Source organism: Pavona decussata, unplaced genomic scaffold (assembly GCF_977016875.1).
Source record: "Pavona decussata unplaced genomic scaffold, jaPavDecu1.1 SCAFFOLD_256, whole genome shotgun sequence".
NCBI classification, from domain to species: Eukaryota; Metazoa; Cnidaria; class Anthozoa; order Scleractinia; family Agariciidae; genus Pavona; species Pavona decussata.
The window spans coordinates 143,308-170,927 of record NW_028145659.1 but is presented as its reverse complement, the minus strand read 5'-3'; the positions used below and the strand labels follow the sequence as shown (position 1 = coordinate 170,927).

Sequence of the window (27,620 nt, the reverse complement as noted above, 5' to 3'; positions counted from 1 at the left end):
TGCACCTAACTGCAGCATGTTTTTCCCTCCCGCGTAAACGCTTAGATGCAACCGACGGTATTTGGCACGAGACTTATCCACACTGCAAGACAAAGGCAATTGTCTTGGCGCAAGTCCCTTTCTGACTCAGGTTGACTGAGGGATTTCCCCCCAGCGCCTTTAACCAAAAAAAAAAGCAACAAAAGGAATCCTCCACCCCATCCAAGGCGATAAACAATTACCGTTTCTTTATTTTCGCTCTAAAATATTTTGCTACCTTAAAGGCTTCTTAAAATGTATATTGATAGTCAGCTTCACAATGAGCCTCAGATGACCAAAGCAAAGGGAACTGAGTAAACATCATTGTTTGTGTTCTCCAGGCCTCGCTTTTAAAAGGAATTTTATTATTTCTAAACAAGTCCATTGATACCTATATTAGGCGTGGTTACACTAAAACATTTCCAACAGTTTATTCATGTTATCTTTATTAGTATACATACAAGATAAATAATAACGTTGTGGAGTACATTACTGAGCTTTGCTCAATAGAAGTTTACAATTACCAAAAATTTAATCCATATAATTCTGATAGATATATTGTAATTATTATAATTAAGTACTCCATAGCTTCAAGTTTGCAGGACTTAAAGTTATTACAAATTCTCGTAATTAGTGTTTAATCTTTTTTGTTGGATGAATAAATGTTTTGTCTTAAGTATCTCTAACTAGAAATTCTCGAGGTCTTTCTTCTTTTTTTTGATAACTTTTCAGAATTTTCTCCAACCTCTTAATTAAAAGCTAACTAATTATGTACGTTCATTTCAAAATGTGCTCGTTTGTAGATAACCCATATGATTGCAAGCAGCTGAATACAGTAGAATGCTGGGATTAAATACTAGAGCTCCAACGTTTAATGAACTCTAAATCTTATTATCCTTGGCATCAATAATATTATATATTATTTATTGATTGATTGATTTATCTATTTTAATAATGACATAACGATACCAATATGTTACAAGTTGTAAGTCGTAAGATACCCCCATTGCAGTCTAAATTATCAGAAAGTCAGTCCTTTACGGACAAGTCATTGTGATTATGAAGTCCATATTTTCTTCGAAAAAGAGGAAAAAACCTGCAAACACATGCCCTATTTCCGTTTTCACATGACTCACTCTGAACATTACAATCATGTCGCCTTGTTACCCTTCTCATAATACTGCAGGCTCACGTAGATCTCACTGGTGTAATTTCTTCCGCATACGGCCCGCATATTACACGTTATTTCCAAGCTAAAGAGAAACTAAACGGCAATATTTTCAGTGAAGAATTGCTAGCTTTTTTCCTTTTTGTTTTCAAGCAACTTTTAAAAACTTCTTTAGAGAAACTATACACAAACTCACACACTACAATCTCTTAAATTTCTTTAGCTGAAATTTTTAAGCCGCAGAATGTGTGATGGAACATAAATCAATCCTCCAAATTAGCGTGCTCTTGTTAGTAGATTTCCTAACATCCTTCCCAAGCCTCATTTTACACGAAACATGGCAGTTTCAAAAACGAACAAACGGAATAAGTTCTTCCTTGTTACCTCAGATTTAGGGAAGATTTACCCCCCAAAGCAAACAGCTTACGACATATTGTACACCCTCCAGATCTCATTGCCGTAGCGTTAATGCCCTTGAAGTTATTAAGATCCTATCCTCAAGCTCAGAGACGGAGAACAAAGCTACATAGTGTTAACGTAATATGCTAATGAAACCCATTTATTGTTCGATGTTGTCCACTTCATCAATTTCTGCTGTTTTTGACTCCTGCACCTGATAATAATCTTTAGATTCGTCCATCTTGTTCAAATCAAAGTATTCCACTTCCTGAAGCAATATCTGCTCCACTCTTTCAACCAGTTCCTCAAAACTCGGCCGTTCCTCCGGGTCTTTTTTCCAACAGTCTGTCATCAAGGTGTAGCTGGAAGGTAATAAAGGTTTGTTAAAAGTGGTTTCTTTCCATCTTACCCAATAAACTGATAACGTATCTAAACACTCCTCTTAAGCTTCAACTGAGAACTTACTACTCAGAGTGGAATATTTCAAAACTCTGAATATAATTGTAGTACGTTGGTTATTTTTTTTCCGATGACTCAACTCTCTGCACAAATTATCATTATTAGCATTAATTAAGCTAATTCCAAAATGGTTTCCACTTTAATATTATTTTGTTTTCATTCAAGTTAGCCCTGCTAGTTGTCTCGCTCAAGGTAAAATATTCTTTTGATTTTGGAGCTTAAGAACGGGGTAAGAGTGGCTTATTTGAATACGAACAAAAGGATATTGAAAACGGTAGCCTTTTTTGAGTAAGGTCTATACTACTTGCAAATTATACAATAGCGAAGATTCTGCGCATGCTGTGATTGCGATGCTTGCGATCCTTAAAAGGCAGACACATGAGTGATGTCCTTGTGGGGTGTGACTCGCGCACGTTTTCAGGATCCACAGTCCAATTACTAACGAAAACGTTTTGCCAAACGTACTCCGTCGCAGACAACAGCATTGATTATTTTGTCACTAATCCAGATCCCTTCGGTAAGATATAAGTGATCTTTTCAAAGTACAAAATGCTAGGATTTTGTTGTGTAGCCATTTTTTAGCACCGTGTGCTGAACTATTGTTGTCGCCAAAAATTCAGCGCCTGAACACTGACGATTTATTACGAGTCACCGTGAAATAACTGCAAGTGTTAATAAATGTCTTTGTCATTGTATAAAGGAAATAAATGCAGCTTTCCCATTGGTCCTTTCAGTTATAGATTACAGAGAGCGTCAAAATGTGGTAAGGAGACCACTGACACACTCGCCTGTTATGTCACCTGTAACCTATAATTAAAGAAAAGAACCGCAAAATGGAATGTTGGTTATAATAAAAGTCGTGACAAGCGACATTACAATCTCCAACTTACAAAGTTTCTGGGCACATGTCAGGTTTCTCCATTCGGTAATCTGTCTTCAGAAGTCTCAAGAGCTCCGTGTGATTCAACAGTGGGCACGGCGAGCCACCTGCAAAGAATCAGTGCAAGACCTTGAAATGAGTGCATTAAATCATTGACAGGTACTCGGGATTTCTTCACGAGAAATCAGAAACTTCACTGCAAGAAAAGCTTCTTAAGGTTATTTAAATAACTAAGCCTAAAACACGTTTTTTTTTTAACAGTTCTTGCTAACAAGTACCAAATCCTGTACACGTATATAGAGGGAAGAGAAGGACTTAGGTTTAAGCCTACAGATTCTGTGAAAGGCAAGCTGCAGGTAAAAATCGTACATTTGCTAAGCACAGAAATGATGTCACAAAAAAATATGATAAAATAAAATAATTATTACCAAGTGTTCCAATTTCCCACATGACGACTCCGTAGGACCAACTGCAAGTTACAAAATGGCGCAACGTTAAAACTTTGTACTTTATAAACGAGGCTTACTGCACTGAACGTAGGCAAAAGTGAGATTAATTTAACTATTTCTTCTTACAATGCATTTGAGTACTAAACACACTTAGCAATTATACTGACTTTGTCCTCTTCATTTAGCTGTTCGATGATAGTTCAGACCCATTACTTACACATCGCTCTTGACAGTGAAGATCTCTTCAAAAATAGACTCAGGAGCCATCCACTTGACTGGAAGTTTCTTCCATTTCTGTACTTCGTACACCTCACGGTACAATTGCCGCATCAAACCAAAGTCGCCTATCTTGAGTCGTTTACCATGCCCCACCAGAATGTTCCTTGCTGCCAGGTCTCTGTGGACGAAGCCCTTGTCAGTAAGGTAGCTCTGTAAATAAACAAAAAATATCGGTGTTACATTCCCTCGTACAGAAGTGAAGGCGTCGGTGCGGAGGTTTCAGACAGCGCTTTCCCAATTCCTTACTCTTTTGTCTTCAGTGCATTTCGTTAAGGACACTCAATTTTTTCCTAGTTTTACATACATTTAATGAAAACTTTGAAGAGAGTCTACTGTTTTGTTTTTATTTAGCAATACAGTGCAGGGATGGGCAATAAAGATGCTGTTGTTTCGATCACATCACTTTCCTGCAGTTTTCAACATAATACCATGTTACATTTATACCGGCCGCCATCATTTACGTACCATGCCTCGAGCTGTCTGCCAGGCAAATTTAATCAGATCAGCAGGTTCAAACGAGTGACAGTCTTCATCACATTCATCGTCAGTCATCTCAGTAGAAGCCTCTCCAGACGGGCTTGCTGCCGAAAATACAACCATCGGTATTTCTATTTTAAATTCAACACTTTCACCAGCATCGGCTTGGTCTTTTTCTTGCAAAGAAGTGGAAGGCTGAGTGTTTTCATCCAACGCCTTTGTTTTCTTTCCTTCTACTTCGCCGTCCTATAAAAAGTCATTGCAAACTGAGACAAGAATTCTTGTTTAATGAAAGTGACTGATTTGAATAGATTTAATGAATAATATGGTTTGTGTTTAACAATATCGACAATTGGATTGACGATCGCACCCGAAAAAAGGTTGTTCTTCTTACCAAATGTCAAGATGACAATAATGTTAAAATTAAACTTTTTAACTGTTGATTCTACTGAACAATAAAGAAAAGAAGCTAATTCTGCCTGATCTTAAAGGACAGAGGAATTGAGAAAACTCATTATTTGTCAGTAGTTCAAATGGTCATTTACTTGACTGACAGTTTCTCCCTATCGTAATCAACTGCATGGGCCCATCACTGAATCATGATATGTTGCGCCTCTTCGTCCAATAATTTCGTGTTTGCACGATGGTAAGTATGAAAAAGATGACGAATATTTGCAAGATAAGTCAACCCAATTCGACTTTCCAGTATTACAAAGACATCGAAGTTAGCGCTTATTTCCCCAGGGAGAGAGGAGGGGGCGGTTAATCTCCTATCTAATTTATCTAGGTATGTGCAGCATTAAAGGGTATAGTTAACTTCTTTATAGAAGCCATTTTGGTCTGAAAGCCTAAAAACGGGTATGGGTTTTACAGAAACGTAAATTGGAAAATAATGTATTTTGGTTTGAAATAAGGTCAGAGTTTCCTCAAACACTCAACCCCTCTCCCCCTTCCTCCGCCTTCCCCCGTCGCGGGGGCGCTATTCCTGGAGGAGGGACCATAATCATGCATACATCTACCTGATCAGCAGTTGTGTTTTGAGCCCTTGTTCCTGCATAAAACTCCTCATCTTTGCCATTACGAGCGGCTCCCAGAGTAGAACCGCTTATCTATAAAGCATGCAATCAAAACGTATGAAATATGAGTCGCCAGTCGAGTTATTAGTTATCAGTTACAAGTTATCGAGGGCTGTCATTCAGTTGGTACTCAGTTTTCATTTCACCATAGTTTTAGACTCCAAACTTAAACATCGCTCCATTGATGATTTTACCAGGCCCGTTGAAAGTCGAAATAATGATAAAACGTCAACTTTGGAAACAACCACACTGATTTCTGATCGAAAGTTTATAGGACAATTTATTGTCATGAGAATGTACTATGATCCACAAAACCTCTCGCAGGCTTCTTTCTACTTGCTTATAAGAAATAGTCCCGACCTGGGAACATAATTTTAAAGCAAAACTTTGCACATGTAAACAAAGTATCACAGCCGTACTACAGCCTTATATCTCGTTTCATCTCTGCACTATCTCGCTTTTCTAATTCGTACTCGTTCAGTTATGACTTATAATTTATGTCAAATGAGTAAACGTTTCACCTCCTGTTGGTAAGAATAATTAGAAAACAGAAATACCTGACTTCTCTTTCCCCTGAGCCAATGAAGCAGGTCTCCATGAGGAATGTACTCAATAATCAAACGAAGTGGTTTAGTTGTGGTCCAACAGCCGAGAAAACTCAACACATTCTGATGTCTTCCCACTTCCTTCATCATCTCTATCTCGTCCATAAATTCCTTTTCCTGCTCTTCTTTGGCGTTTTCTTGGGCACGGAAACAACAAATAGTTATTAAATTATTTTGTCGTCGAATTTTATCAGGAAAATTAGTTTCTAAAGAAGCAGGCCTATTAAATTAGTGTAATTCTTATTGAAGCAGCATCACTTCAATATATTACGTCTGACGTCCTAGTTCAAGTCTAACCAAAAAATGGAGATGAGCGTCTAAGTTGGCTGACCAACTGAGATACAAAGCCCAGTTTCTGTATTCCATACTTCTACCTGAACAAAATGAAGCCTGCTTGAAAAACAAGCTGTCATTTAGTTCATGTCTTCGAAATGTGATTTTAATGTCTGAGGTGCAATTTCATGGTCCTGGGTACTTTTGCAAACATCTTTGTCAACAGTGTTTAATCCATCTTGTTCAACAGTCCCTAGCCAAAAACAATTTTCACTTACCATGCAATTCTTTCACAGCAACAATCTCCTGCTTCTTGGACTTATTAACCGGCGCTTCCTCGTTTTTAAAGTAGTCCAAGCCGTCCTTCAGTTTCGCTTTGTGGACCCTCCCAAATGCTCCTTGACCCAATTCTTCAACAAATTCTGTCCTAACTGGAGGGATTTCGTAGCCATCCAATACTTGTATGTCCTTGGCGGTCCTGAAAAAAAAAAAATAAAGATTAAGAGTTACTTTTAATTATGAAATTCTTCTATAATTCTTAGAATAACATTTGGCATGTTAGTAAGAGAAATAAAAATTAACAGATTTATGCGAGCTAGGTTTCTTAGATTTGTCCTACATTTTTTTGGAGACTATACTCAAAAGTACTAATTAAGCGAACCGAGGAAAACCCGAAAATTGTCTACGTCATAACAAGGATGAAATATAACGTTAAAACTTTCTGGATTACCTGCATCTTGTCATTTTACAAAGAAAACATGAAAGAAGAACCAGTCATTTGGTAAGCTTTATTTCCAACAAGTAAGACTGCAAATAACGATGAGACACAATTCATATCGTAAACAAGCTTACCTCTTTGTATGATTTTGCTTTCTTTTTTTATAATACTTAACACCAGTGACCAGGAGAAGAGCAACCAAACATGATCCAGCAAGGGAAAAGACAAGCTTCAGAACAGTCGCTAGGGATAAACCTGTGGTATATAAAGACATAACATGTTGTCATGTTATTTTGCTTCAAATTTTCTTCAAAAATTTTCAAACCAGATATTATATTTAGACCTATTGAACAAGTGTTCTTACACTGCTGTCAGTGTTTATAAAACATTAAAGGCTGGTTGAAAACGGCTTGAAAAGACTTATTTTTTTAATTTTCATCCGCTCACCCTCGGGTGTTGCTTAAGGATGGTGCCTACTCATATATACCGAAGTATTTTTGCGCGGGTTATGACTATGTGGGAAAAGCAATTTTAGCAAGGGCTATTGAAATCCAAAAAGAAAATTGGGGGTAACCACGCGTTTTTTATAGATAATTAAGCAACAATTATTCAAAAAACAAGTAAAATACTAAACAATGTATGGCGTTTATTCCAAATTGAAGCCTTATCATCTCTGAAAAAGGCATGGTTACCCCAAATTTTGTTTTTGGGTACTAAGAGCACTTGCTAAGTTCTTTTTTTTTCGCATAGTTTTAAACCGTGCAATAACATCTCTGTATTAGTAGGCACCACCAATAGGAAACTCGAGTATCTCGCGATGCGCAAAATGTATTCGCAGTAACAAAAGTAGGCACCGTCCTTAAATGGTGATGAGCCTAAACTACTATTTATATTTCATAACGTCCATCGCCTAAACCCCACTCGCCGTTCTCGCATGTTGCCTTTAAAGAAAAAACTATTTTCCTGGTTACGATAAATGGGTACATGCTCTCAGACAACAACAGTATATAATTGTGTAAATTAACAAACCTTTTCTCCAATCTGCAGACACTATACACAGCAAGAATTCAGTTCCCCCACCCAATGTATTATCATTAGATTTAAAATACTTGCGAGTAAAAACGAGTTTTCTAGGAATGGTTTCCTATGAGCGTATTCCTCTATAAGAATTTGAACATAAGACCTGGAGGATAATTTTACGTCCAAAGATGTTTCCTTTGAGGTCCACAATAGGGAGGTATGACGTTATATAACGTGTTAATTACATCATGATTACCAAATGGTGGCTATGTTGGATTTCTGGATTTCCCCAAAACTTTACAGCGCTTACAAATAACACGCGACCTAAGGCATTCAAAAGAGTGGGATAAAGTTGCGTTTTGGTGGATGTCAATCAAACAAAAGCCGTTAAAATTATTTTGAATTCTGACAAGATTCCAAGGTAACCCGGCAAGAAACTAAGAATTTAACTTCGCTAAGAGAAGGTAAACTTTATTTAAATTGATTTTCGAGCCAGATCAAGCGCAAATAAAAGGGGTTTTTTTTAATTCAAAATTTCAATTTTCACTGCACGTGATAATTTACTCAGTTGCACGCATCGCTGATTTATCATCAGTTGTAGCGTTTTCAAATGTTTCATAAAAAAATACGGCTTTGTCTAAACAATGCCCATTATTTTTTTTTAGATAATCTGGCTTGGAAATCAACTTTCTTAAAGTTTACCATCCGTCAGTGGATAAAACTGTCAACTTCGTGGTTCTGTTGCCTTGAAATGGTCTTAGAATACAAAATAATTTCAACGACTTTTCTATGATTGACGTCCACCAAAACGCAACTTTATCGGAGTCTTTTGAAGGCGATAGGTCGCGTGTTATTGGTAACCGCTGTAAGGAAGTGCCGAAATTGAACGAAAAGTAATCAAAACCAATAAATCAGATTCAAAGTCGCGGCAGGTAGAAGCCACGCCTACCCGGGTCTAGGCAGGGTGTTATACAAGACTATCTGGAATGCTTAAAGACGGAAAGAAACATACAAGATTAAAGCTTTAACAGAATTTCTTACCACCCTCCCTTGTTCTCTCAACTTTAACAGAACTCTTTGGTCCATCACCAACAGAAGTAAAGGCCAACACCTGAAATTCGTATTCTGTGAACTTATCCAACCCAGTAACAGTTTTGAAAAGAACTGAACCGCTGTTAATCAATAGAACGGTTGATGAGTCGTCGGAGCCTTTCCTTTTGAAGTACAATTTAAATCCCGTAATATTTCCATGTCTGGAGTCCACTGGTGGTAGCTGCCAAGACGCTAAGATACTAGTAGAAGTTATTGCAGTCACTGTAAATCCCCTGGGAGCTTTCGAGGGAGCTAGAATCTAAAAAAATAAAATAAAAAAAACATAACAATCTTTTTCATCCACCCGTGAAATCAATTCATTAATGCAATGCAATTGTTGCCTGACTCAGTCGGGCAATCAATCTGTCCTTTAATCAGCCTTCAGAAATCAGTTGATCAGTCTTTTATTTAACCGGTCATTTGTCAAGTTCAGTCAGCCAGTTGCTCTATCAGTAACAACAAAATCACTGGTCAAATCCAACACGGCCAGGGTTGTTGATATTTTTAAGGCTTCATCGTTATATTTTCACAAGTCTTAGGGCTGTTTTTAGGTACGTAATAACATCCTTAAAACTTAAAAAAAAAAAAATCCCGAGGTAAACTTTTTCCTGTACAAGATGGGTTAGAATATTTGGAGAGAAGAATATAGCTTGAGCGACATTTCTTACCATCCTCCTTTGTCCTCACAACTATAACAGAACTCTTTGAGCCATTACCAACAGAAGTGAAGGCCAACACCTGAAATTTGTATTCTGTAAACTTATCCAACCCAGTAACAGTTTTGGAAAGAACTGAAGCGCTGTCAATAAACAGAATGGTTGTCGATTCACCACAGCCTTTCCTTTTGAAGTACAATTTAAATCCCGTAATATTTCCATGTCTGGAGTCCACTGGTGGTAGCTGCCAAGACGCTAAGATACTAGTAGAAGTTATTGCAGTCACTGTAAATCCCCTGGGAGCTTTCGAGGGAACTAGAATTAAAAAAACAAAAAAAAAAAACACAAAAACATAACAATCTTTTTTATCCACCCGTGAAATCAATTCATTAATGCAATGTAATTGTTGCCTGACTCAGTCAGGCACTCAATCTGTGCTTCAATCAGCCTTCAGTAATCAGTTGATCAGTCTTTCATTGAACCGGTCATTTGTCGAGTTCAGTCAGTAAGTTGCTCTATCAGTAACAACAAAATCACTGGTCAAATCCAACACGGCCAGGGTTGTTGATATTTTTAAGGCTTCATCGTTATATTTTCACAAGTCTTAGGGCTGTTTTTAGGTACGTAATAACATCCTTAAAATTAAAAAAAAAAAAATCCCGAGGTAAACTTTTTCCTGTACAAGATGGGTTAGAATATTTGGAGAGAAGAATATAGCTTGAGCGACGTCTCTTACCATCCTCCTTTGTCCTCACAACTTTAACAGAACTCTTTGGTCCATCACCAACAGAAGTGAAGGCCAACACTTGAAGTTCGTACTCTGTGAACTTATCCAACCCAGTAACAGTTTTGGAAAGAACTGAAGCGCTGTCAATAAATAGAATGGTTGACGATTCATCAGAGCCTTTCCTTTTGAAGTACAATTTAAATCCCGTAATATTTCCATGCCTGGAGCCCACTGGTGGTAGCTGCCAAGATGCTAAGATACTTGTAGAAGTTATTGCAGTCACTGTAAATCCCCTGGGAGCTTTCGAGGGAACTAGAATTTAAAAAAATAAAACTAAAAAACAAAAAAACATAACAATCTTTTTTATCCACCCGTGAAATCAATTCATTATTGTAATGTAATTGTTGCCTGACTCAGTCAGGCGATCAATCTGTGCTTCAATCAGCCTTCAGTATTTAGTTCATCAGTCTTTCATTGAACTGGTCATTTGTCAAGTTCAGTCTGTCAGTTACTCTATCAGTAACAACTGAACAAAATCACTGGTCAAATCCAACACGGCCAGGGTTGTTGATATTTTTAAGGCTTCATCGTCATATTTTCACAAGTCTTAGGGCAGTTTTTAGGTACGTAATAACAGCCTTAAAATAAAAGAAAAAGCCTGAGGTAGACTTTTTCCTGTACAAGATGGGTTAGAATATTTGGAGAGAAGAATATAGCTTGAGCGACGTCTCTTACCATCCTCCTTTGTCCTCACAACTTTAACAGAACTCTTTGGTCCATCACCAACAGAAGTAAAGGCCAATACTTGAAGTTCGTATTCTGTGATTTTATCCAACCCAGTGACAGTTTTTGTGCGGATTAAAGCGTTATCAATGGTTACAATTGTTGTTGAGTCACTAGATTCTTTTTCTTTGAAGTACAATTTAAATCCCGTGATATTTCCATTTCTGGAGCCCAATGGTGGTAGCTGCCAAGATGCTGAGATACTGGTGGATGTGATAGCACTCACTGTAAATCCGCTTGGAGCTTCTGAGGGAACTGGAGTTAAACAAACAAAAAATTAAAACAATCTGTTTCATTTATTCGTGAAATCAATCAATTAGTATACCGCTCAATCAAACGACCAACAAATGGAGCAATCATCCTACCAATCATGAGTTCAGCAGTCTTTCATTGATTAATTCAGTCAGTCAGTAACTCAACAAAATATGAATCAATCACAAAACAGTTATCTACGTCAGAAGCCCTAACAAATTCAGGCTTGAAAGGGATTCAAGCTAACATCGACCTCTGTGATACCAGTGCAGTGCTGTATTAACTTAGCCTCCCACGCAGTCGTTTTTAGAGGACTCGTATTACCTCCTCCCCACAAACGCCTGCTTACCCTAGTGCCACATTCTTTTCCGTTGCTAAGCCAATCACAGTGAACCTTCTAAAACCTGGAATCTCGCGGGAACAGTGAAAAAGATCACGGCGGAGACAGAACTTGACCGAGCTTACGTGAGCTTTGAGCAAACGTTCAAAATTTCTCGTTTAAATGCCTATCAACTGACTGCAATCAAAGAATTCAGGACGGGAAATAGCGATATTTTCGTCAATTACGCAAAGTCGCTTTAATATTTATCAAGCTTTGCCCTCAATCTTGTCGACCTTGTCGGTGTGGAGGAAACCGATATATTACCCGATATTTCGGTAAACTTTGAAGATTTTGTAGTTGAAACTCGCTTTGTTGTTGCAGTTTGTTCGGGGGCATGTGCGACATTTTCCACAAGGACCACAAGTTGATCGGCTCTTTGTCGTTTAACTTTCCGTTTAATAGTCTTTAATGGACTGATAAATACTGCACATCTCCCCTTGATATCTTCTTGCACTTCGTACAAACAAACAAATCTGCTCCAAAGTTTCCGCACCCGTAAGAGGTGATATCTTCACCGACTGTCAACTCGATCAGGCGGGGAAGATCGATTTGCGTGGTGAATTTGACTCCCCAAGCAGATAACGGTGTCAAAACGTTGCCCAAGAAGCGCTTGTATTCACATTCGATATTTGTTTTGGCGTTCCAGCCATGACCAGCCATTCGAGAAGTGAAAATATATATATATATATTCCAACTTAACTCCCGCATTTCCCAAGACTGTACCAGAGACTGTTCAAAGCTCACGGGAAACGAAAGTGGCCATTATAAACAGCAATTTGATTTGTAATCCGTAGACCGGCAATGCCTCGATTTTGATTGGCTAGTGTGTTTGGGGAGTAAAACAATGGGAAAGGAATGTGGCGCCTGGGTGAGCTGGCGTTTGTGGGGAGGAGGTAATACGACTCCTCTAAAAACGACTGCGTGGGAGGCTAGTATTAACTGAGCTCTTTTAAAAGCAAACTGGGAGCTGGTCATTTTGTGAATTCGTATTGTACCCTTACAGGTGAAGAGATGGCAGTGAAATAAATGAACGAAATATATAGCAATTATGTGCACGACTTAAGTAGGTGCAAAGAGGAAAACGTTCATGATTGCCATAACCAACACAGTCCATATAGAGGTACAAAATATGTTGTCGAGACTTTGGAGCTGTCTCGTTGTTTGGCGGCAGCTTTCTGGTTATGAAACATAATCTTGAGGGAAGGATAACTATGACTTTCCGTTACGTCCCTCTCGCGTCCTAGTTGATGTGATAGCGATTTGATACTAGGACAGTAGTGGCAACTGTGGAGTTGATATCGAACTACAATACACTTACCATCTTCTTTCGTCCTCGCAACTTTAACAGAACTCTTGGGGCCATCACCAAAAAACGTTAACGCCAACACTTGAAATTCATATTCTGCGAATTTATCCAGCCCTGTCACAGTTTTGGTGTGAATTGAAGCACTGACATTGAATACAATGTTTGATGAGTCATCAGAGCCTTTCCTTTTGACGAACAATTTAAATCCTCTGATATATCCATTTCTGGATCCCAATGGTGGCTGCCAAGATGCTAAGATACTGGTAGATGTTCTTACAGTCACTGTAAATTCACTGGGAGCTCTCGAGTGAACTAAAATTTAACAAATACCAACAATCTCTGAGTTACTTCTCCGTGAAATTAATATAATGTAATTGATCGCTCAGCCTGTCAAATGATCAATCAATAAGTCAATCACCCTGGGTATCAGCAGTTCGTCAGTCTTAAATTGAGTCCGTCGGAGACTACGCTAGTCGTAGTCGGAGACTACACCATTCAGTCCAGATACGTGACCATTTTGTTTTCGTGAAAAACGTTTGTTGATATTATTATTGAAGTGCTTAGCAACAACCAATCAGAATGTACAAGGTAACAGTATAATTGCCGATTGCTTTTACTTCGATCAGATAGTAGCTTTCACACACCTGTTGTAAAACGAATACGAGAAGAGGCTAAACCTTAAATTTATTTTAAATCAGTCGAGTCGACTCGTTGAGTGCAGTTCCTTCGTATTACACGTTGTGGACGAGGCAAGGCTCACTAATCTACAGTATAAACATGAAATTCACTTGCATTTGTCATTAAATATAGATTTTTCATGTAAACAAATTATAATGAACTTAAAAAAGCAGTACCTCCAGATGTAATAACTCCATAAAGTTCTACTCTCAGACCAATACCACGTGAGAATTCAAGTGGGCGAAACCGAATGAACCTTGCTACTTCTATCTCAAGAAGATTGTGCTTTACAATATCCCCTCTTCCGCTGTTTGCGTTAAAAAGCTGCAATAAAAAGATGGTGGTTACTCTCACTTAACTCAATTCATATGACAGAGGTGATGAATGAAAAATCACTATTATCATTATCATTATTATTATCATTCTCCTTATCATTAGCACCGACTAAAGTATTATATAGTAAATAATTTTCATAACATGATAATTCACTGTGATGGTTGTCAGCATCCAATAATACAATTCAACAAAGAAAACAATAAATGGTCCTTTACCCAGTTTTCCTTTGTATCAGAATTGATCAGGATTCTCTAACACGAACTTGTTGGGAAGACCACTGACCAGATCTCTTTGGGCGCAAAGTAAGCGCTTATCAGTACCCAGCCCTCTCCGCTATCAATCAAAATTATTTGGCTAACTAAAATATCGCTTTGTGGAAATACATTTCTTTTTCGTGTCATTCAAGCTAAGCGTTTTACTTTCTAAATGAAAGAGGAGGCAGATTAATAGATAACCAGCATGACACGTATTGTCGGATTTGTGCGTGCGTGACGTACAAAAGGGAAACTTCCGCAGGCTTGTCACGCTACAGATCGCTATGAATTTTTGTAGACCTCGGCTATTTGTAACGCGCGTCACTACTTCTTCAAGGCTTTCACAGGTCATTTTTTACCATGAAATAAATATTTAACATATTAGGAACCCCTCTTTTTGGTTTCTTAGAATTTTGGTCTTACATTTAACAATTATTCACCGAAGTGGAGGTGAATAGTGATGGATATTTATCGAGCTGCGAAGCGGCGAGGTAAATATCCATCACTTTCAACGACGTTGAGGTAAATAATTGTTTTAGTATATACCACACAAGCTGAATAACTAGCGGACCAAAAATTATTTTATTTCTGACAATATACCGACAAATGGTATGAAATTTTAAAGTCTTGCGCGTCACGCGGCAAGTGATTTCTTATTGTAGAAAGTACCGTCTCACTTTCTTGCAGACAAATAAAACTTTTGGAGACACTGTAAACTGTCTCGTTTAGTGCCTATAGTGTCATTTCTTCAATTTTTCTATGAAATTCGTCATTTTGTTGATACCATGCTGAAAAATATTAGATGTTTCATTGTTTTCATTGTAATTTTAGTGCTCGGCAGTTTCCGTAAACAAGGGATTGTATTTTCATTTTTCGCCTTAGAATATGAGATGAAAAAGATTAAAAAACTAATGCCGTCAAATCAAACTTTGACGTAAAGTATATGAAATCATTCATATATGAACTGCGGATGTAGATGAAAGTGAGAAGTGATCATCGCAGTGAATTTTCCAATTTATGCAATTGGAAATTAGAAGCCTGAAAAAAATTCAGGCTTCAACGGGATTCGAACCCGTGACCTCCGCGTTACCGGTGCGATGCTCTACCAACGGAGCTATGAAGCCAATTGTGGGTTCCCATTTTCCCGTGAGAGGAGAGAAATGACGTAAAGTATATGAAATAATTCATATTTGAATCATATGTGATCACTTCTCACTTTCATTTACATCCGCAGTTCATACATGAATCATTTCATATACTTTACGTACAAAAAAGGAAGAAATACTTGCGTAGTTCTCACGTAGACGGCAAACGCGAAATAGCCTGTTTTCACGTAGAAACGGCAACCGGCAACCGGCAAACGCGAAAAATGGCGGGAAAATCGTGGTCACGTGGTCATTTTTGCCGTTCGCGTTTCACGTATACGCGATGCTAAATCTCTCTAATTTCCTCTCAAGTAACCGTGAAGAAACGGGAAGCCATCTTGTTTCTAGTCGGCTGCTCGGAGGTGAATAGTACTTGGCTAATCACCTCCGAGCTAGCCAATCAGCGGGCGCGCAAAGTACTATTCACTTGCGTGGTATATACTTAAAGACGATATCCCCCAGTTGTTGATGTCCGTTATTCTCATCACCTCTTCCGTTGAAAATGGTGGGATATAGTTTATAAACCATATTCTCAGAAGAAGCATTTGAAGAACTAAGCAAAGCATACCTCAATTTCCTGCCCAAGTAAGGAGGACAAGTGTATATAATTTCTTGCATATTGTTAAGTAAGGCAGTCTAAAGAAACGGCTATTGACAGTTCCCATGGAAACCGTGAGTTTGTTTCCCTTGCCCATCAATGTTTCCCTGGGCTCAGCCCTGCTCCCTTGGGAACTGTCATTAAGAGCTTATTGTAAACCAGCTATAAAGGGTAAACATACAATATGGTGCGATGCTTGACTGTTTAATAATCACCCCACGTAGATGCAAACAAAAGCAATTAAAACTAAAAATCTGCAACTATATGTTGGTTAACAATTTAAGACACGAACTAGGCAGCCCATGAACAAAATGCCTACATGTGGCAAATTATTCGTGTGCTTACAGAGCCATTATTAGTTACCGAGTTTTGAAACTATTCGTTACAAACCTTTTCTGTACCGTTCTCTTTGTAGGTGACCCAATTTATATTGTCCAGTGATAAAACGAGCTGGTACTTTGTTGTCCACTGATCAGCGATCGGATTTCCTTGAGTAGCTACAGCACAGATAAAGAACATGTACTTTAAATCGATTTGCAGGTAGACGTAGTTGGCATCACTATCATTCTTCGGTGACCAAGCGCTATTGCCATTCAGACGAGCTTCAGAAGGCTCATAACCACTTCGCCAAGACGAGGCCGAGAATCTATCATTTGGAACTTCCCTGTGACTGGCCACACCGACTGCTTGAATTTGGCAGGCTGAAATAATGTAAATAATAGGTTCAATACCAATTACAGAGGTGCCGTAGTTGTCAAGTTATGTGCTTAGAGCCAACACATCGAGTTTCTGAGCTTGCAGCCGTAATAGATATTTAAAATAATTAAGGTAGCCGGTAACAAATAAAGAATTAAAGCAGGGTTGACACCTTGTCATTACCGCAAATAAACATTTATCAGGGACCTTTAGCAACGACGACGGGAAGTTGCGGCGACGGCTACCGGAAACATTAAATAACTTACGAAAATACTCTGCGCATGACCAGATTTTGTTGGTCGAAGTCGCCCTCTCCGCACCACCGTGAAACAAGTGGATTTCACGTTTTTTGACAACGTGAGTATTTTAATCGTGTTATTTTGTTATTTTATTTTTCGTAACTCGTGAATTTTAACTCGTGAATGCGCGCATACGCAATAAACGAGTTATCGTAATGTGGGGTTTTTGTCACCTGCCGGGGTTGTTAACTTTCAGGCATTCGCAGTAAATGAGTTACTGTATTGTTCGGGAATTTCACTTGGACGCCGGTCGTAACTTAAAAATTCTCCAATTTCGCGTTTTTGGAAGGAAAACACAACTTTTTGAAACGGTAAATCGAAAGAAGAACTTCTAAGGAAAGCTTGACATGCAGTTTCAACAGCGGAAATCAAGCATTAAAGTGCTACTATGACGAAATTCGCGTCTTTATAATCTGAGCCATTTTAAAACATAAACAAGTAGTCTGTACGTAAAGAAGAATGCTGTTCACTATTTTCAAATATCTCTTTTTGTTCCAGAGATATCCAAGTTTTTAAAATATGCAAATTAGCCAAGTGATGACGTCATATACTAAACCGAATTTTGGTCAAATATTATGAAAAAAGATATCTCAGCCAATTTGTATCAGAAATGCTTGATATTTTGCAGTGACATTGTTCTAGGTGCGCTCCATAATATGAACTTATCAGTTTTGTTACCATGGCAACATACTGAGTTTCAGTCCTCCTGATAGTTAAGGCTTTGCTGGCCACCTTTGGCGTTCTATTGTGATATTTGCCAATGGTGCCTCATCTGCATGATCCAGCAAGCGTATAAATATGTTAGGTCGAGTTCCTGGTCTTAGATGTTTTTCAAGCTGAAAATCATTAAAATATTGAAATTAGGTTGGAGGGGACTGGAAAAGAGTGAGTTGGCATGGGAACCGAATTGTTTAAAGCCGTAGGTGTATTGCCTTTAGAACTATTAGCCTGCCAGGTTTCAATGGTCTCCGCTGTAAATTGACTGAGATAGCTCTATTTATATACTTGATGTTATAGAGTTGAGAATATGACGTCATCAGTCCTCTCATTTACATATTTTACACATTTTTCAAACGTGAATATCTCCGGAACCAATGCAGATATTTAGAAACGGTAAACGGCGTTTTTAATCTTTCCTAGAATTCTATGTGATAAAGCTAAAAACTTGATCATAGTAGCTCTTTAACAGCGAAGAAATTGTCCTTTGATTTGAGGTTTTATCAACCCGACGAGCGGGTGTGATCTCAAGTCAACTATTAATCCGCGGAGTTCATTAGTAATCTTCCAGTGCTTCTAGGAATACAACACACAAATAATTACAGGTTTCCAAAAGGACGTAAAAGCAGCAATTTTGTAACAATCTCAATGAAGAGAACAAGACTTTTAAATTTGAAAGACATGTTTCGGCAACTCCTGTGCCATCGTCAGTTTGCGGATGGAATTACATTGATGAACAATATATAGCGGAACTGATTAGAATAACAATGATATGATACAACAACTAATTACAAAGAAAGATTAAGAATTACATGAAACAATTGTTGATTTAGGGAGGGTTTCTCCCAGTGAATATGCACTTCCTCTTTGATAGTTTTCCGCTATATATTGTTCATCAATGTAATTCCATCCGCAAACTGACGATGGCACAGGAGTTGCCGAAACATGCCTTTCAAATTTAATAGTCTTGTTCTCTTCATTCAGATAATTACAGGTTTAATTGTGAATTTGTACCGAAAAACAATTCTAATAGACCGATTTTTCGTATTCCGAACAGTTCTTGCAAAATGTCTGAAAAACGTGCACCAAAAAATTCGCTTCAAATTTGACTCCAAATCGCTTGCAAGTCGACTCGCTGCGAAAATTATACGCTCTTGCTTCTTAGGCCCGTAGAGAGACCTATCTGAATAAATCTTTTTATTTAGGAAAGCTTTTTGTGTATTTTCTATTTTTATTGATGAAACGAGACAACTCGGCGTAATCTTGTGTTAACGAACACATGCCCTCGCAACTAGCAGATAAAATTCGCCCATGTTACGCGCTCAAATTTTTCATCGAAATGTTTTATTGTATCTTCCTTGATGAAACGTAACTTGAAAACTGCGTAATCTTCTGTAAAGAAACAAAAGGACAAGCGGAGAAAATTCGCCCATGTTACGCGAGGATCAAATTCCATCGACATTTTTATATTCAGGTTTGTTTTCGGGGGAAATCTTTAATTGAAAAACAGTACATTTTATTGATCAATTAGTAATTCTAACCATTATAGGCCAGAGGAGTGCTGTTTCTTTGACTCGTTAGTTTGGTTTTTTTTTTTTTTACTGCAAATGAGTTTCTTTATTACCAATATGCTATTAAATTTATTAAAATCCTGGAATACACACGGCCTGTAATCTGTTGCAGTGTAAGCGTTTATGGCTTTCTTATTAAATACGATTTATTGTTCGAGTCTATGCGAACAATGTTACCTTTCAGGTCACATTTTATTCCCACATGGCGTCCACGAATCCTTAGTTGTAGAGTGTAGTTTAATACGAGTAATGCATTCACGAGTTGGCTCACAGGAGCCTTTGATCTGGTACCGTTAGGGATTAATTTTAGTGTTTTCTCTAGGTGGTGTTTATGAAACACAGAGGTCGTGTACCTTAGTTATTTGTATCAGTATCACTTCATGACAACTTCACATCGATTTAAGTGTGTACCCACGTTTTGTGGGTCGTTAAGTATTCATATATTCATGCTATTGTTCAGACTTATTGCCGATTCATCGGGGTTCACGTCGGATGTCACTCGGGAATGTAAGACAACTATAAAAATCGGAAGGCCCTTTGAGGAAATGTGTGACAATTTCCTTTTGTTTATCATCTGAGAACGAACAATGGGTCAGTTTGATTCACAAAAAAACTTTTAAAGCTGTTGGACTGCAACTTTTCTTTGATAATCTCTTAACTTTTTAAGTTTATTTTATGCTTATGATCAAGCACGCGCTTATCGGAACGATGTGGAATATCAAACGTAAACACGGCTGTTAATATCAAGCACTCAGGATGCTCAGCGTTTGCAGTCATATAAAAAATCCAGGCTTCATTTGATTTATTTAAAGAAGAAAGTGAAATTCACCAAACAACTTTTTTAATTTGTAGGGAATAACTTTAATAATTCAAAATCTAAACGAAAAGGAGCAATCGGCTGCGGAACTGCCAGACGGCGCGTCGTTGAGAAATCTCTAATATATTTTTTTGTGTAAGAGCAAGTTAGCTCCCGGGGGAAAATGTTTGGAAATTTAAAACTGTGTCAATTCTGCTCCTATAGTAATGATTCTAGTTTCTAAATAAACTTTAACAAATGGAGAATACAGGAAAACAGTCTTTGGTGTTTGGTAGAATTATTTCAGAGCTTCTAAACTTGTGTGTATTTACAACGACATGAGAGCCGTGCTGTACGAATGAAAAAAACACCGCCACGAAACAAAATGTCCTAAAATTAATTTCTACACGAATATCGCCCGGGGTAGTCAATCAATAATATCGATAATCGATAGCATTCGATAACAATCGATAAAAATCGATTAATTTTTTCGAAATTCTATAAAAATCGATAAAAGATTTCGTTGTGAGTAATCGATAATTATCGATTTTTGAATCAGGGCTATCGATTTTATCGAAACTGAATTATCGTTCCAATTTTCGAAACGGCAACACCTAAAGATATTAAAGAACTCACAGAGACACTTATAACAACTTCACTGTTCGTAAAACGATATAAATTGCTTCATCTTTTCTACAAACTTTTAGTATTACTCAGCGTGTGTTGTATTTGAATGAAATCCGATATAGATCCCTGGTTGATTATTCCACTGTTTTATTTATTTGCTGATGTAACACAATCGCACGCTCGTTGCTTTTTCACCCAGTCTTTAAAGGGAAAGATTTTCGTGATTTTTTGAGTAAAGATATAAACAAATCATCTAGACGCCCTCGTGTTCGTAATCTAAATTATTTTGTTCCCCATATTTCTTAGGTTAAACGTGGTTTCAAAACCAACGGAACAAAGGACGAGAAAAAATTTAGACAACAATCTTGAAGCCGAGAACCCGGAAAAGGAAAAATAATTTGCGTTTGTAATCGAACCCGGTTAATCGAACAATAAAATCAGGAAGAAAATCATAATGCAGTCTCTTTGGTCTCTTGTACAGTGTTTGTCAACAAATCATTTCATTGCCGCCTTTGAAGTCCACATTTAAAGAGTCACAATCAAACGCTCCCTCAACGGAAACAGGATAATTTTTATCGATTCAATAACGATCGATCAATCCGATAAAATCGATAACATTAACACTTCGTCGGCGTGTGAGTATCGAATTTTATCGATTTACCGATAAAATCGATATCGTTTAAGTTTAATTTATTGATAGATATCGATTTATCGAATGATTTTCCGATATCAATTTTTATCGATTGACTACCCCGGGGAATATCGATGGTATGGAAAATTTAATAAACGTCTAAACCATCTGTGTAAAGCTTGAAACACGTAACATCAAGAAAAATTGTCGATTTTTGCCTGGAAGAAAACATTTTCGTTTACATGCAAATGATCTGTTTAAACGGCCGTCGGAATCCCGTAAACATGGTATTTTTGCGAGAGCAAGTAAGCGTCCGGGGAAAAATGTTTGGAAATTCAAAACCGTGTCAATTCTGCTCCTAATTAGTAATTGTTCTGGTCTCTAAATAAACGTTAAGAAAAGGAGAATACAGAAAAATACTCTTTGTTGTTTGGTATAATTATTTCAGAGCATTGAAACGTGTGTGTGTTTACAAACACATGAGAGCCTTGTGGTGCGAATGAAAAAACACGGCCATGAAACAAAGTTTTCAAATATTAACTTCTCCTCGAATTTTGGTGGTATCGAAAGCGATTAAAGTGTCTATGTAAAGCTATTTTAGAGTTCTGAAAGTTACCATAACTGATCACGAACGGGCGATATAGTCAAATGTAAGGCTTCTTTAAACTAACTTTTCTGGTCCGGCTGCTCTAACTTGTTATCCGTCGCTCTCCTTTGCTTAATCGTCTCCGCCTTTTGTTTTCTTTTTCTATCTCTTTCTCTTCTTTCCACGTTTGTCAATATGACCAACGAATACATATGAATTGACTTTGTATTTTGTGTTTATTACCATTTCTGTTGTAAACGCATCTCGCCATGCAACTTCCCCCCAAACAAACACGGCGCATTAGCATTGTGGGATTGCGTACGGACGGTCGGACGGACGGAGGTGACGCCATAACCAAACCCAAATTTTTCGCATTCATGGGTTTCCCAAATTTTCTTAGCTATGAGGCTCCGCGCGCGGAGCTCCGCTAAAAATCACTGTGTCATCGGCATAGGTGATAATCTTACAGTGATGGAGGGGACTATGCACATCATTAAAGTGCCCTAGTCAGCCACACCTTTGTTTTTGTTTATATGCGAGAGTTTGGCTATTATATTTTATTCGGAGCATGTCGAAATGAACGAAATCACTGTGAAACTACTAAAGATAATGAAACAAGTTTTTAGGAACACAACTTACAGTAAAGCAATAAGATTTCGCTTCACCATGTAATATTAATAATTTCGATGGCATCGAAAATGGCGGAGGCCGACTAGGGTCCTTTAAAGAAGACAAGAAAATGGAGAGGCCCCAGAATGCTTCCTTGAGGAATTCAACCTCGTTCCCAGGGTCTCTCCTCTTCACGTCCCAGGGAGCGAGAGAAGGGAGACCCTGGTTAGTAGCTGGTCAGGTGTCTCCCAGAGAAAAATTAGACCCAGGGAGGGGTCCTTCACTTGCTATTTTTTGTCAAGATTTATTGTCCACTCAGAACCAAGACTACCGCTTTGCTGCGCGAAGCCGATGCTGAACTCATTCAACTGGCTATGTTTTTTAGTAGTTTTCATTTTGCGAGTCCGTTGTAACATTAATCTGAAAGCTTAACAAAGTCCGTTGTCTTGAGGCGCTGTACTTTGGGAAATCGCTGTGTCTAAATGACAAAACAGTGGACGAACAGCGCCTTTCCCTTCAATTCATGGAGTTGTAATCGTGGTTTATTCCACCTTGGAATGCGCTGATGAAAAATTAGATCTGAAGAACTAAGGAAGGAAACTTGAAAGGAATTGGGCCGATGTCTAACTGTTCTGAAAGGTCATTCAGCAGCAACTACGCTGCTAACAGAGTATTTCTTACTGGAAAATATTTAAGCATAAGCGCAGTTGTTCGCGTCTCTGGTATTTAGTGTCGTTGGTTTGTTTACGTCCCCTTTTCTCCCGGGACGTAAACAAACCAACTATGCGAAATACTAGAGACGCGAACGACCACGCACACACTAAAAGACTTGCCAGAAAGAAATGCTCTGTTAGCAGGGTTGACGCAACAAACAATACACAGGAAATAACACATGAGCAGACCACTTTCGGAGGGAGGATGTACGGTATAACAACATGTATACGGTAAATTTTTCACGGATCTTCCAATGAACGAAGAAAACCCCGGCTTTCAAAATACCGTAACCGTTGCAAAACAATAACGATTTAGTTTGGGGAGACAAGGACAATTTCTCACTAATGAATGAATTGTAAATTCTGCAAAACAAAGCAGATAACTTGATATTAAATAGACCCCTTCACTCTTCAACTGATACATTAACAATCTTGAGATGGCTGAATCTCGAAGAACGTAGGAAATGTCATCGATGTATATATGCATATAAATGTATTAATGACCAACTGGATCATTCTTTGGACATTGTAATGATGATATGCACTCCTACAATACTCGCAACAGAGATACTATAAAGCTGCCCAAAATAAAATACAATTGAGGAAAACATCGTTCGCGGTACCACTGTTTCTCAGACTTTAATGAGTTAGAGAGAACTGTAAGAAATTCAGCAGGTTTGCCAATTTTTAAGAAGTGTCTTTTTCTGCTTTTTATATTTAAGTTTATATCTGAGCTGATTTTCCAGAAGGTGGCTACAGAAATTGACGTTTTTGTTACCTTTTCTTAAGATATTTTTTTTTTTTTTTAGCGTTTCTTATTGAATTTCACATCAGTAACTTAATAGATTACAATGGTCATTAGCAAATATTTATAAAACCAAAATATTTTTCTACTACCCCCCCCCCCTCCCTCCCTGATTTGCTAACCCAGCCCCACTCTCTCTCAAACGTCTTCTAACCGCGCAACGATTTGGCTTTGAATTCGGCGCGCGCTCTGAGATCAGAACTAAGTCATTAGACATAGCGTTTCGTTTGGCTTCCTGAAGCAAAGTTTTCCTGAGGACATCATTAAGTCTAGTGATGGGAGAAGTCTTACGAGTGCAGTTTCTGCCTCGTACTAATGTGCTTGCTACCAATAGTCCTCTTTTAAGCTAAACGAGTAATTTTCAGTTACTCGGGCTTGGACTATTAAAGGCTTGTATATTGTGGGCTTTGCTTGAGGAGGTGACAGTCTTTGGCTTTAAAAAGTAGGTCTTAGGGATGAGTTCTTTTCGGGCAACGTGAAATTTTCGCGAATTGTTTACTCAGCCAAAGACTTAGTATATTTTTGTGGTGGAAAAGGGCGCTAACCCTTCCCTTTTCAAATGTTGATTTCAACATCCGGGATATAAGCTGATATGGAAAACACTAGCAAGAATGGGCAAGGATTTTCTCTTCAAGAAGCGTGAGTTTGAAAATCTTTTCTATTATTTTTCGCCGTTATAACTGTAGCGTTGTTAGGCTAGTCATCGATTAGTCGAGAAGTGCGATTTTGGTCGGATTTCCGGACTCAATGTCATAAATAATTTCCAGATGTTCGTTCGGCGTGATTCTCATTACGTCTTGAACTTATAATTAACACGGAAAATCAATTTAAAACGCTGTCTTGCCCCGATTAAGCCGATTCTTTTGTGGAAGGCTAGTCTTGAGCGCTTAACGACCGGGTTTTGGTTGAGATTTAAGATGCGTTGGCGCCGTTAATAATTACCAAGTGTTACACTTGTTTAGTCGGATCACAGGTCATGTTTCATTTCACTCGGATGTCAATGTCACGTATAATTCCAAAGAAAAGCCCCTCTTTTCTCTTGCATAGTATTTCCTGACCTTACTTTCTTGTGATGAACCGTAACTGGAGTATTGTTAATGACTAGCATATTCCTTCAGCTTAGAAAGTCTCAAAATGTGCTCAATTTCTGTAGCCACCTTTTTGAAAATCAGCTCAGATATATATTTCGATTTTAGCTCTAAATTTTATTATTTCTAGTTGTATCATTATATAATATGTATCTAGTTTTAGGACCTGTAAACAACTTTTAGTGATGGAGCTTCCTAATAAAACATTGTTATTATTATTATTAACCTGCTTTGTTCCAGTTGATGGCGTTAAAGTGAAATTTAGTCTGCGGCTACAATGGCTCCAAGATACATTTCAGATATGTCATTTTAAATGTATTAAAATGTAAAATTGTAAGCTGTCAGAGTCATATTCTGAGCCGAGAAGTATAGTTGTAAGGCAACTTAATGATGTATTAAAGCATCTTTTACATGTTAAGCTGTCGAAAAGTGTATTTTCTGAATATAACAGCGCTAGTGATTGGCTGAGAGCTCTTAGCGTAATCGGTCAGAAACCCTTCAGAACTCTGAGATGTGATTAACTTTAAATTCCAGCGGTTTCTCGGTCGAATTAAAAAACTCGTCTTGAAATGCTTAATTCTTAAAACTCAGGATTCCTTCAATGTATTTTCTAACAGTAAATTCGCTTTGATGTTTCTTATAATTGACCGAACGGGAATAAGTGTAGAAAAGCAAAATTTACTGAAGAAGCTTGGTCGAAATTAATGAATTTTATTTATTTATTTATTTTTATTTTTTTTTATTATTTTTCAAATAGAAAATAGCGTTTGGCGTATAAAAAGTTTAGTTTCTGAATCAATAGGCTACTTATATTGATTGGAGTTGGCCAAAATTCATTTTTTTTTAGGCTCATGAAAGTTTGGTGTCTGAACATGGCCTTTAAGCTGCTGTAAACTATATCAACTGTAAACGGTTGTTAAAAAAATGTTTAGTTTAGTTTAGTTTATTTATTTTGCCACACCACAAATAAAATGAAAACAAAAAAAAAATAGAAAAAAATAAATGTAACAATGGCGAGGAGACTTAAAGGAAACTATGAAGCTTATATTAATTAGGTCTCCTCAGTTATTGTTTTACAAGATGAAATCAAAAAAGAAGATAAGAACATGACGACGGATACAATTACAATTTCATACAATTACAATGTCAAACGGAAGGATACAATACGAAAAGAAAAGCTACAAGAAAAGTTAATACTTAAACACTTTGGATGAAAACTACTAATAGTTTTACAGAAAAACGCCTTATAAGTGCTTTCTGAAAGGAGACAGAGGAGGACGAGTTGACGATTTCGGTACACAAGGAGTTGTAAAATTTAGGTCCCTGGTAAAAAACATAAAGGTAAGCGCCCACTATCAATGCTAATTCCTGCTAATTTGAGATAACATACCTCTGTGTGCAGAATACACTTCAACTTCACAGAGCGTTAGGACAGTTCTACTGTGCCCAATAATAAACACATATCTTCCATACAAAGTAGGACGACAAAAAAAGGATGCACCCCGTCCCTCTGGAACACTGTAAAGACCACTGCCACATTCAGCATTATCCATACTTCCGCTGTCTGGCATTAAACCTAAAACAAAAAAAAAACAATAACTAGGTTGACATCACGGCCATTGTTTCTTATGAAACTAACCTCAGCCTTAGCTATAGCGCAATTTTTAAGTGATTTTTTTTAAATCATTGATTAAAATTATATTATCGGATGAAAGCAGCTTTGAAAGCTGGAAATGTTTCTGTTAAACAAAATCGAAGCGTTTATCTGTTGATGTATGAATTGGAAGTCTAATAATGTAACATAATATACAACAGAAATGTAGCAGCTCGTAAGCTTGAAATTGTTTAAATTCAATAAACTCCTATTGTTTTAGGGCTGGGGCATTGTTCTTATGTTTGTTCTATTGTTTTCTACAAGGGTTTCAAGTCAATCACCTGAGACTTCACGAAAGCTGCTACATCGACCCATAATAAACCATCCATTTCCCCTTGTTATAATCAAATCTTATTTTAAATGGCCCGGGGCACAGTAGCGTCCCTCGCAGACGCTCTTTTGGCTCGTCACGCAATCTTTCCTCCCCAACGAACGTCTGCTGAAACAAGGGGCGGTTAGCGAAGTCCAAATGAGCGCATTTCCCAATCCTGAAAGTGCACTTTGGACTTGGATAATTTTTGCGCTAGAGATTTCTAAATATCGGTGTCGCATTTCAGCGACTGTATGCAACAAACTGATAAAAACAGTTGTCGATTTAAATCGTTCAGAGAGAGGCTATAGCGTGTTTTGTGAATGAAATGAAGGATGTTTTCTTAAATTCACCGAGCAGGGGCCCGTTTCTCGAAAGTCCCGGTAACTTATCGGGCCCGGTAAGTGGCCCGTTAAGTCCCCGATAAGTTTACGGGTGTTTCTCGAAACTCCCGTTATTTACGATCCCGGTAAATTGCCCGGTAATTT

General features: G+C 37.8%; 2 protein-coding genes and 1 long non-coding RNA gene across 4 annotated transcripts in view; all 3 read right to left on the bottom strand.

The window, feature by feature from the left end:
- Positions 1–447: 447 nt before the first annotated feature.
- Positions 448–3,576, bottom strand: LOC146456374 (fibroblast growth factor receptor 2-like). Its single transcript, XM_085093184.1, has 3 exons — positions 3,353–3,576; positions 2,935–3,031; positions 448–1,947 (listed from the first exon to the last, which is right to left on the bottom strand). Exons 1-3 carry the CDS (start codon positions 3,372–3,374, stop codon positions 1,746–1,748), a joined length of 321 nt encoding a protein of 106 aa, XP_084949310.1. The 5' UTR covers positions 3,375–3,576; the 3' UTR covers positions 448–1,745.
- Positions 448–27,620, bottom strand: part of LOC146456372 (uncharacterized) — a 71,113-nt gene continuing 43,940 nt past the window's right edge. The window contains exon 2 of the long non-coding RNA XR_014858826.1: positions 448–1,342. This is a non-coding gene — a long non-coding RNA (uncharacterized LOC146456372). The remainder of the gene's footprint in view (positions 1,343–27,620) is intronic.
- The window catches only part of LOC146456373 (uncharacterized), a 43,507-nt gene continuing 18,928 nt past the window's right edge, over positions 3,042–27,620 (bottom strand). Inside the window, exons 7-21 of one of the 2 annotated variants that reach the window (XM_085093181.1) lie at positions 26,559–26,744; positions 16,421–16,731; positions 13,874–14,021; positions 13,032–13,331; positions 11,032–11,334; positions 10,306–10,608; positions 9,582–9,884; positions 8,863–9,165; positions 6,936–7,056; positions 6,362–6,561; positions 5,763–5,947; positions 5,149–5,238; positions 4,118–4,375; positions 3,591–3,802; positions 3,042–3,393 (exon numbers count right to left, since the gene is read on the bottom strand). In XM_085093181.1, the coding sequence (XP_084949307.1) occupies positions 3,252–3,393; positions 3,591–3,802; positions 4,118–4,375; positions 5,149–5,238; positions 5,763–5,947; positions 6,362–6,561; positions 6,936–7,056; positions 8,863–9,165; positions 9,582–9,884; positions 10,306–10,608; positions 11,032–11,334; positions 13,032–13,331; positions 13,874–14,021; positions 16,421–16,731; positions 26,559–26,744 (3,365 nt within the window). In that variant the 3' untranslated portion in view covers positions 3,042–3,251. Of the gene's footprint in view, positions 3,394–3,586; positions 3,803–4,117; positions 4,376–5,148; positions 5,239–5,762; positions 5,948–6,361; positions 6,562–6,935; positions 7,057–8,862; positions 9,166–9,581; positions 9,885–10,305; positions 10,609–11,031; positions 11,335–13,031; positions 13,332–13,873; positions 14,022–16,420; positions 16,732–26,558; positions 26,745–27,620 lie in introns of those variants that run through there. The other variant, XM_085093182.1, reaches the window with a different exon arrangement.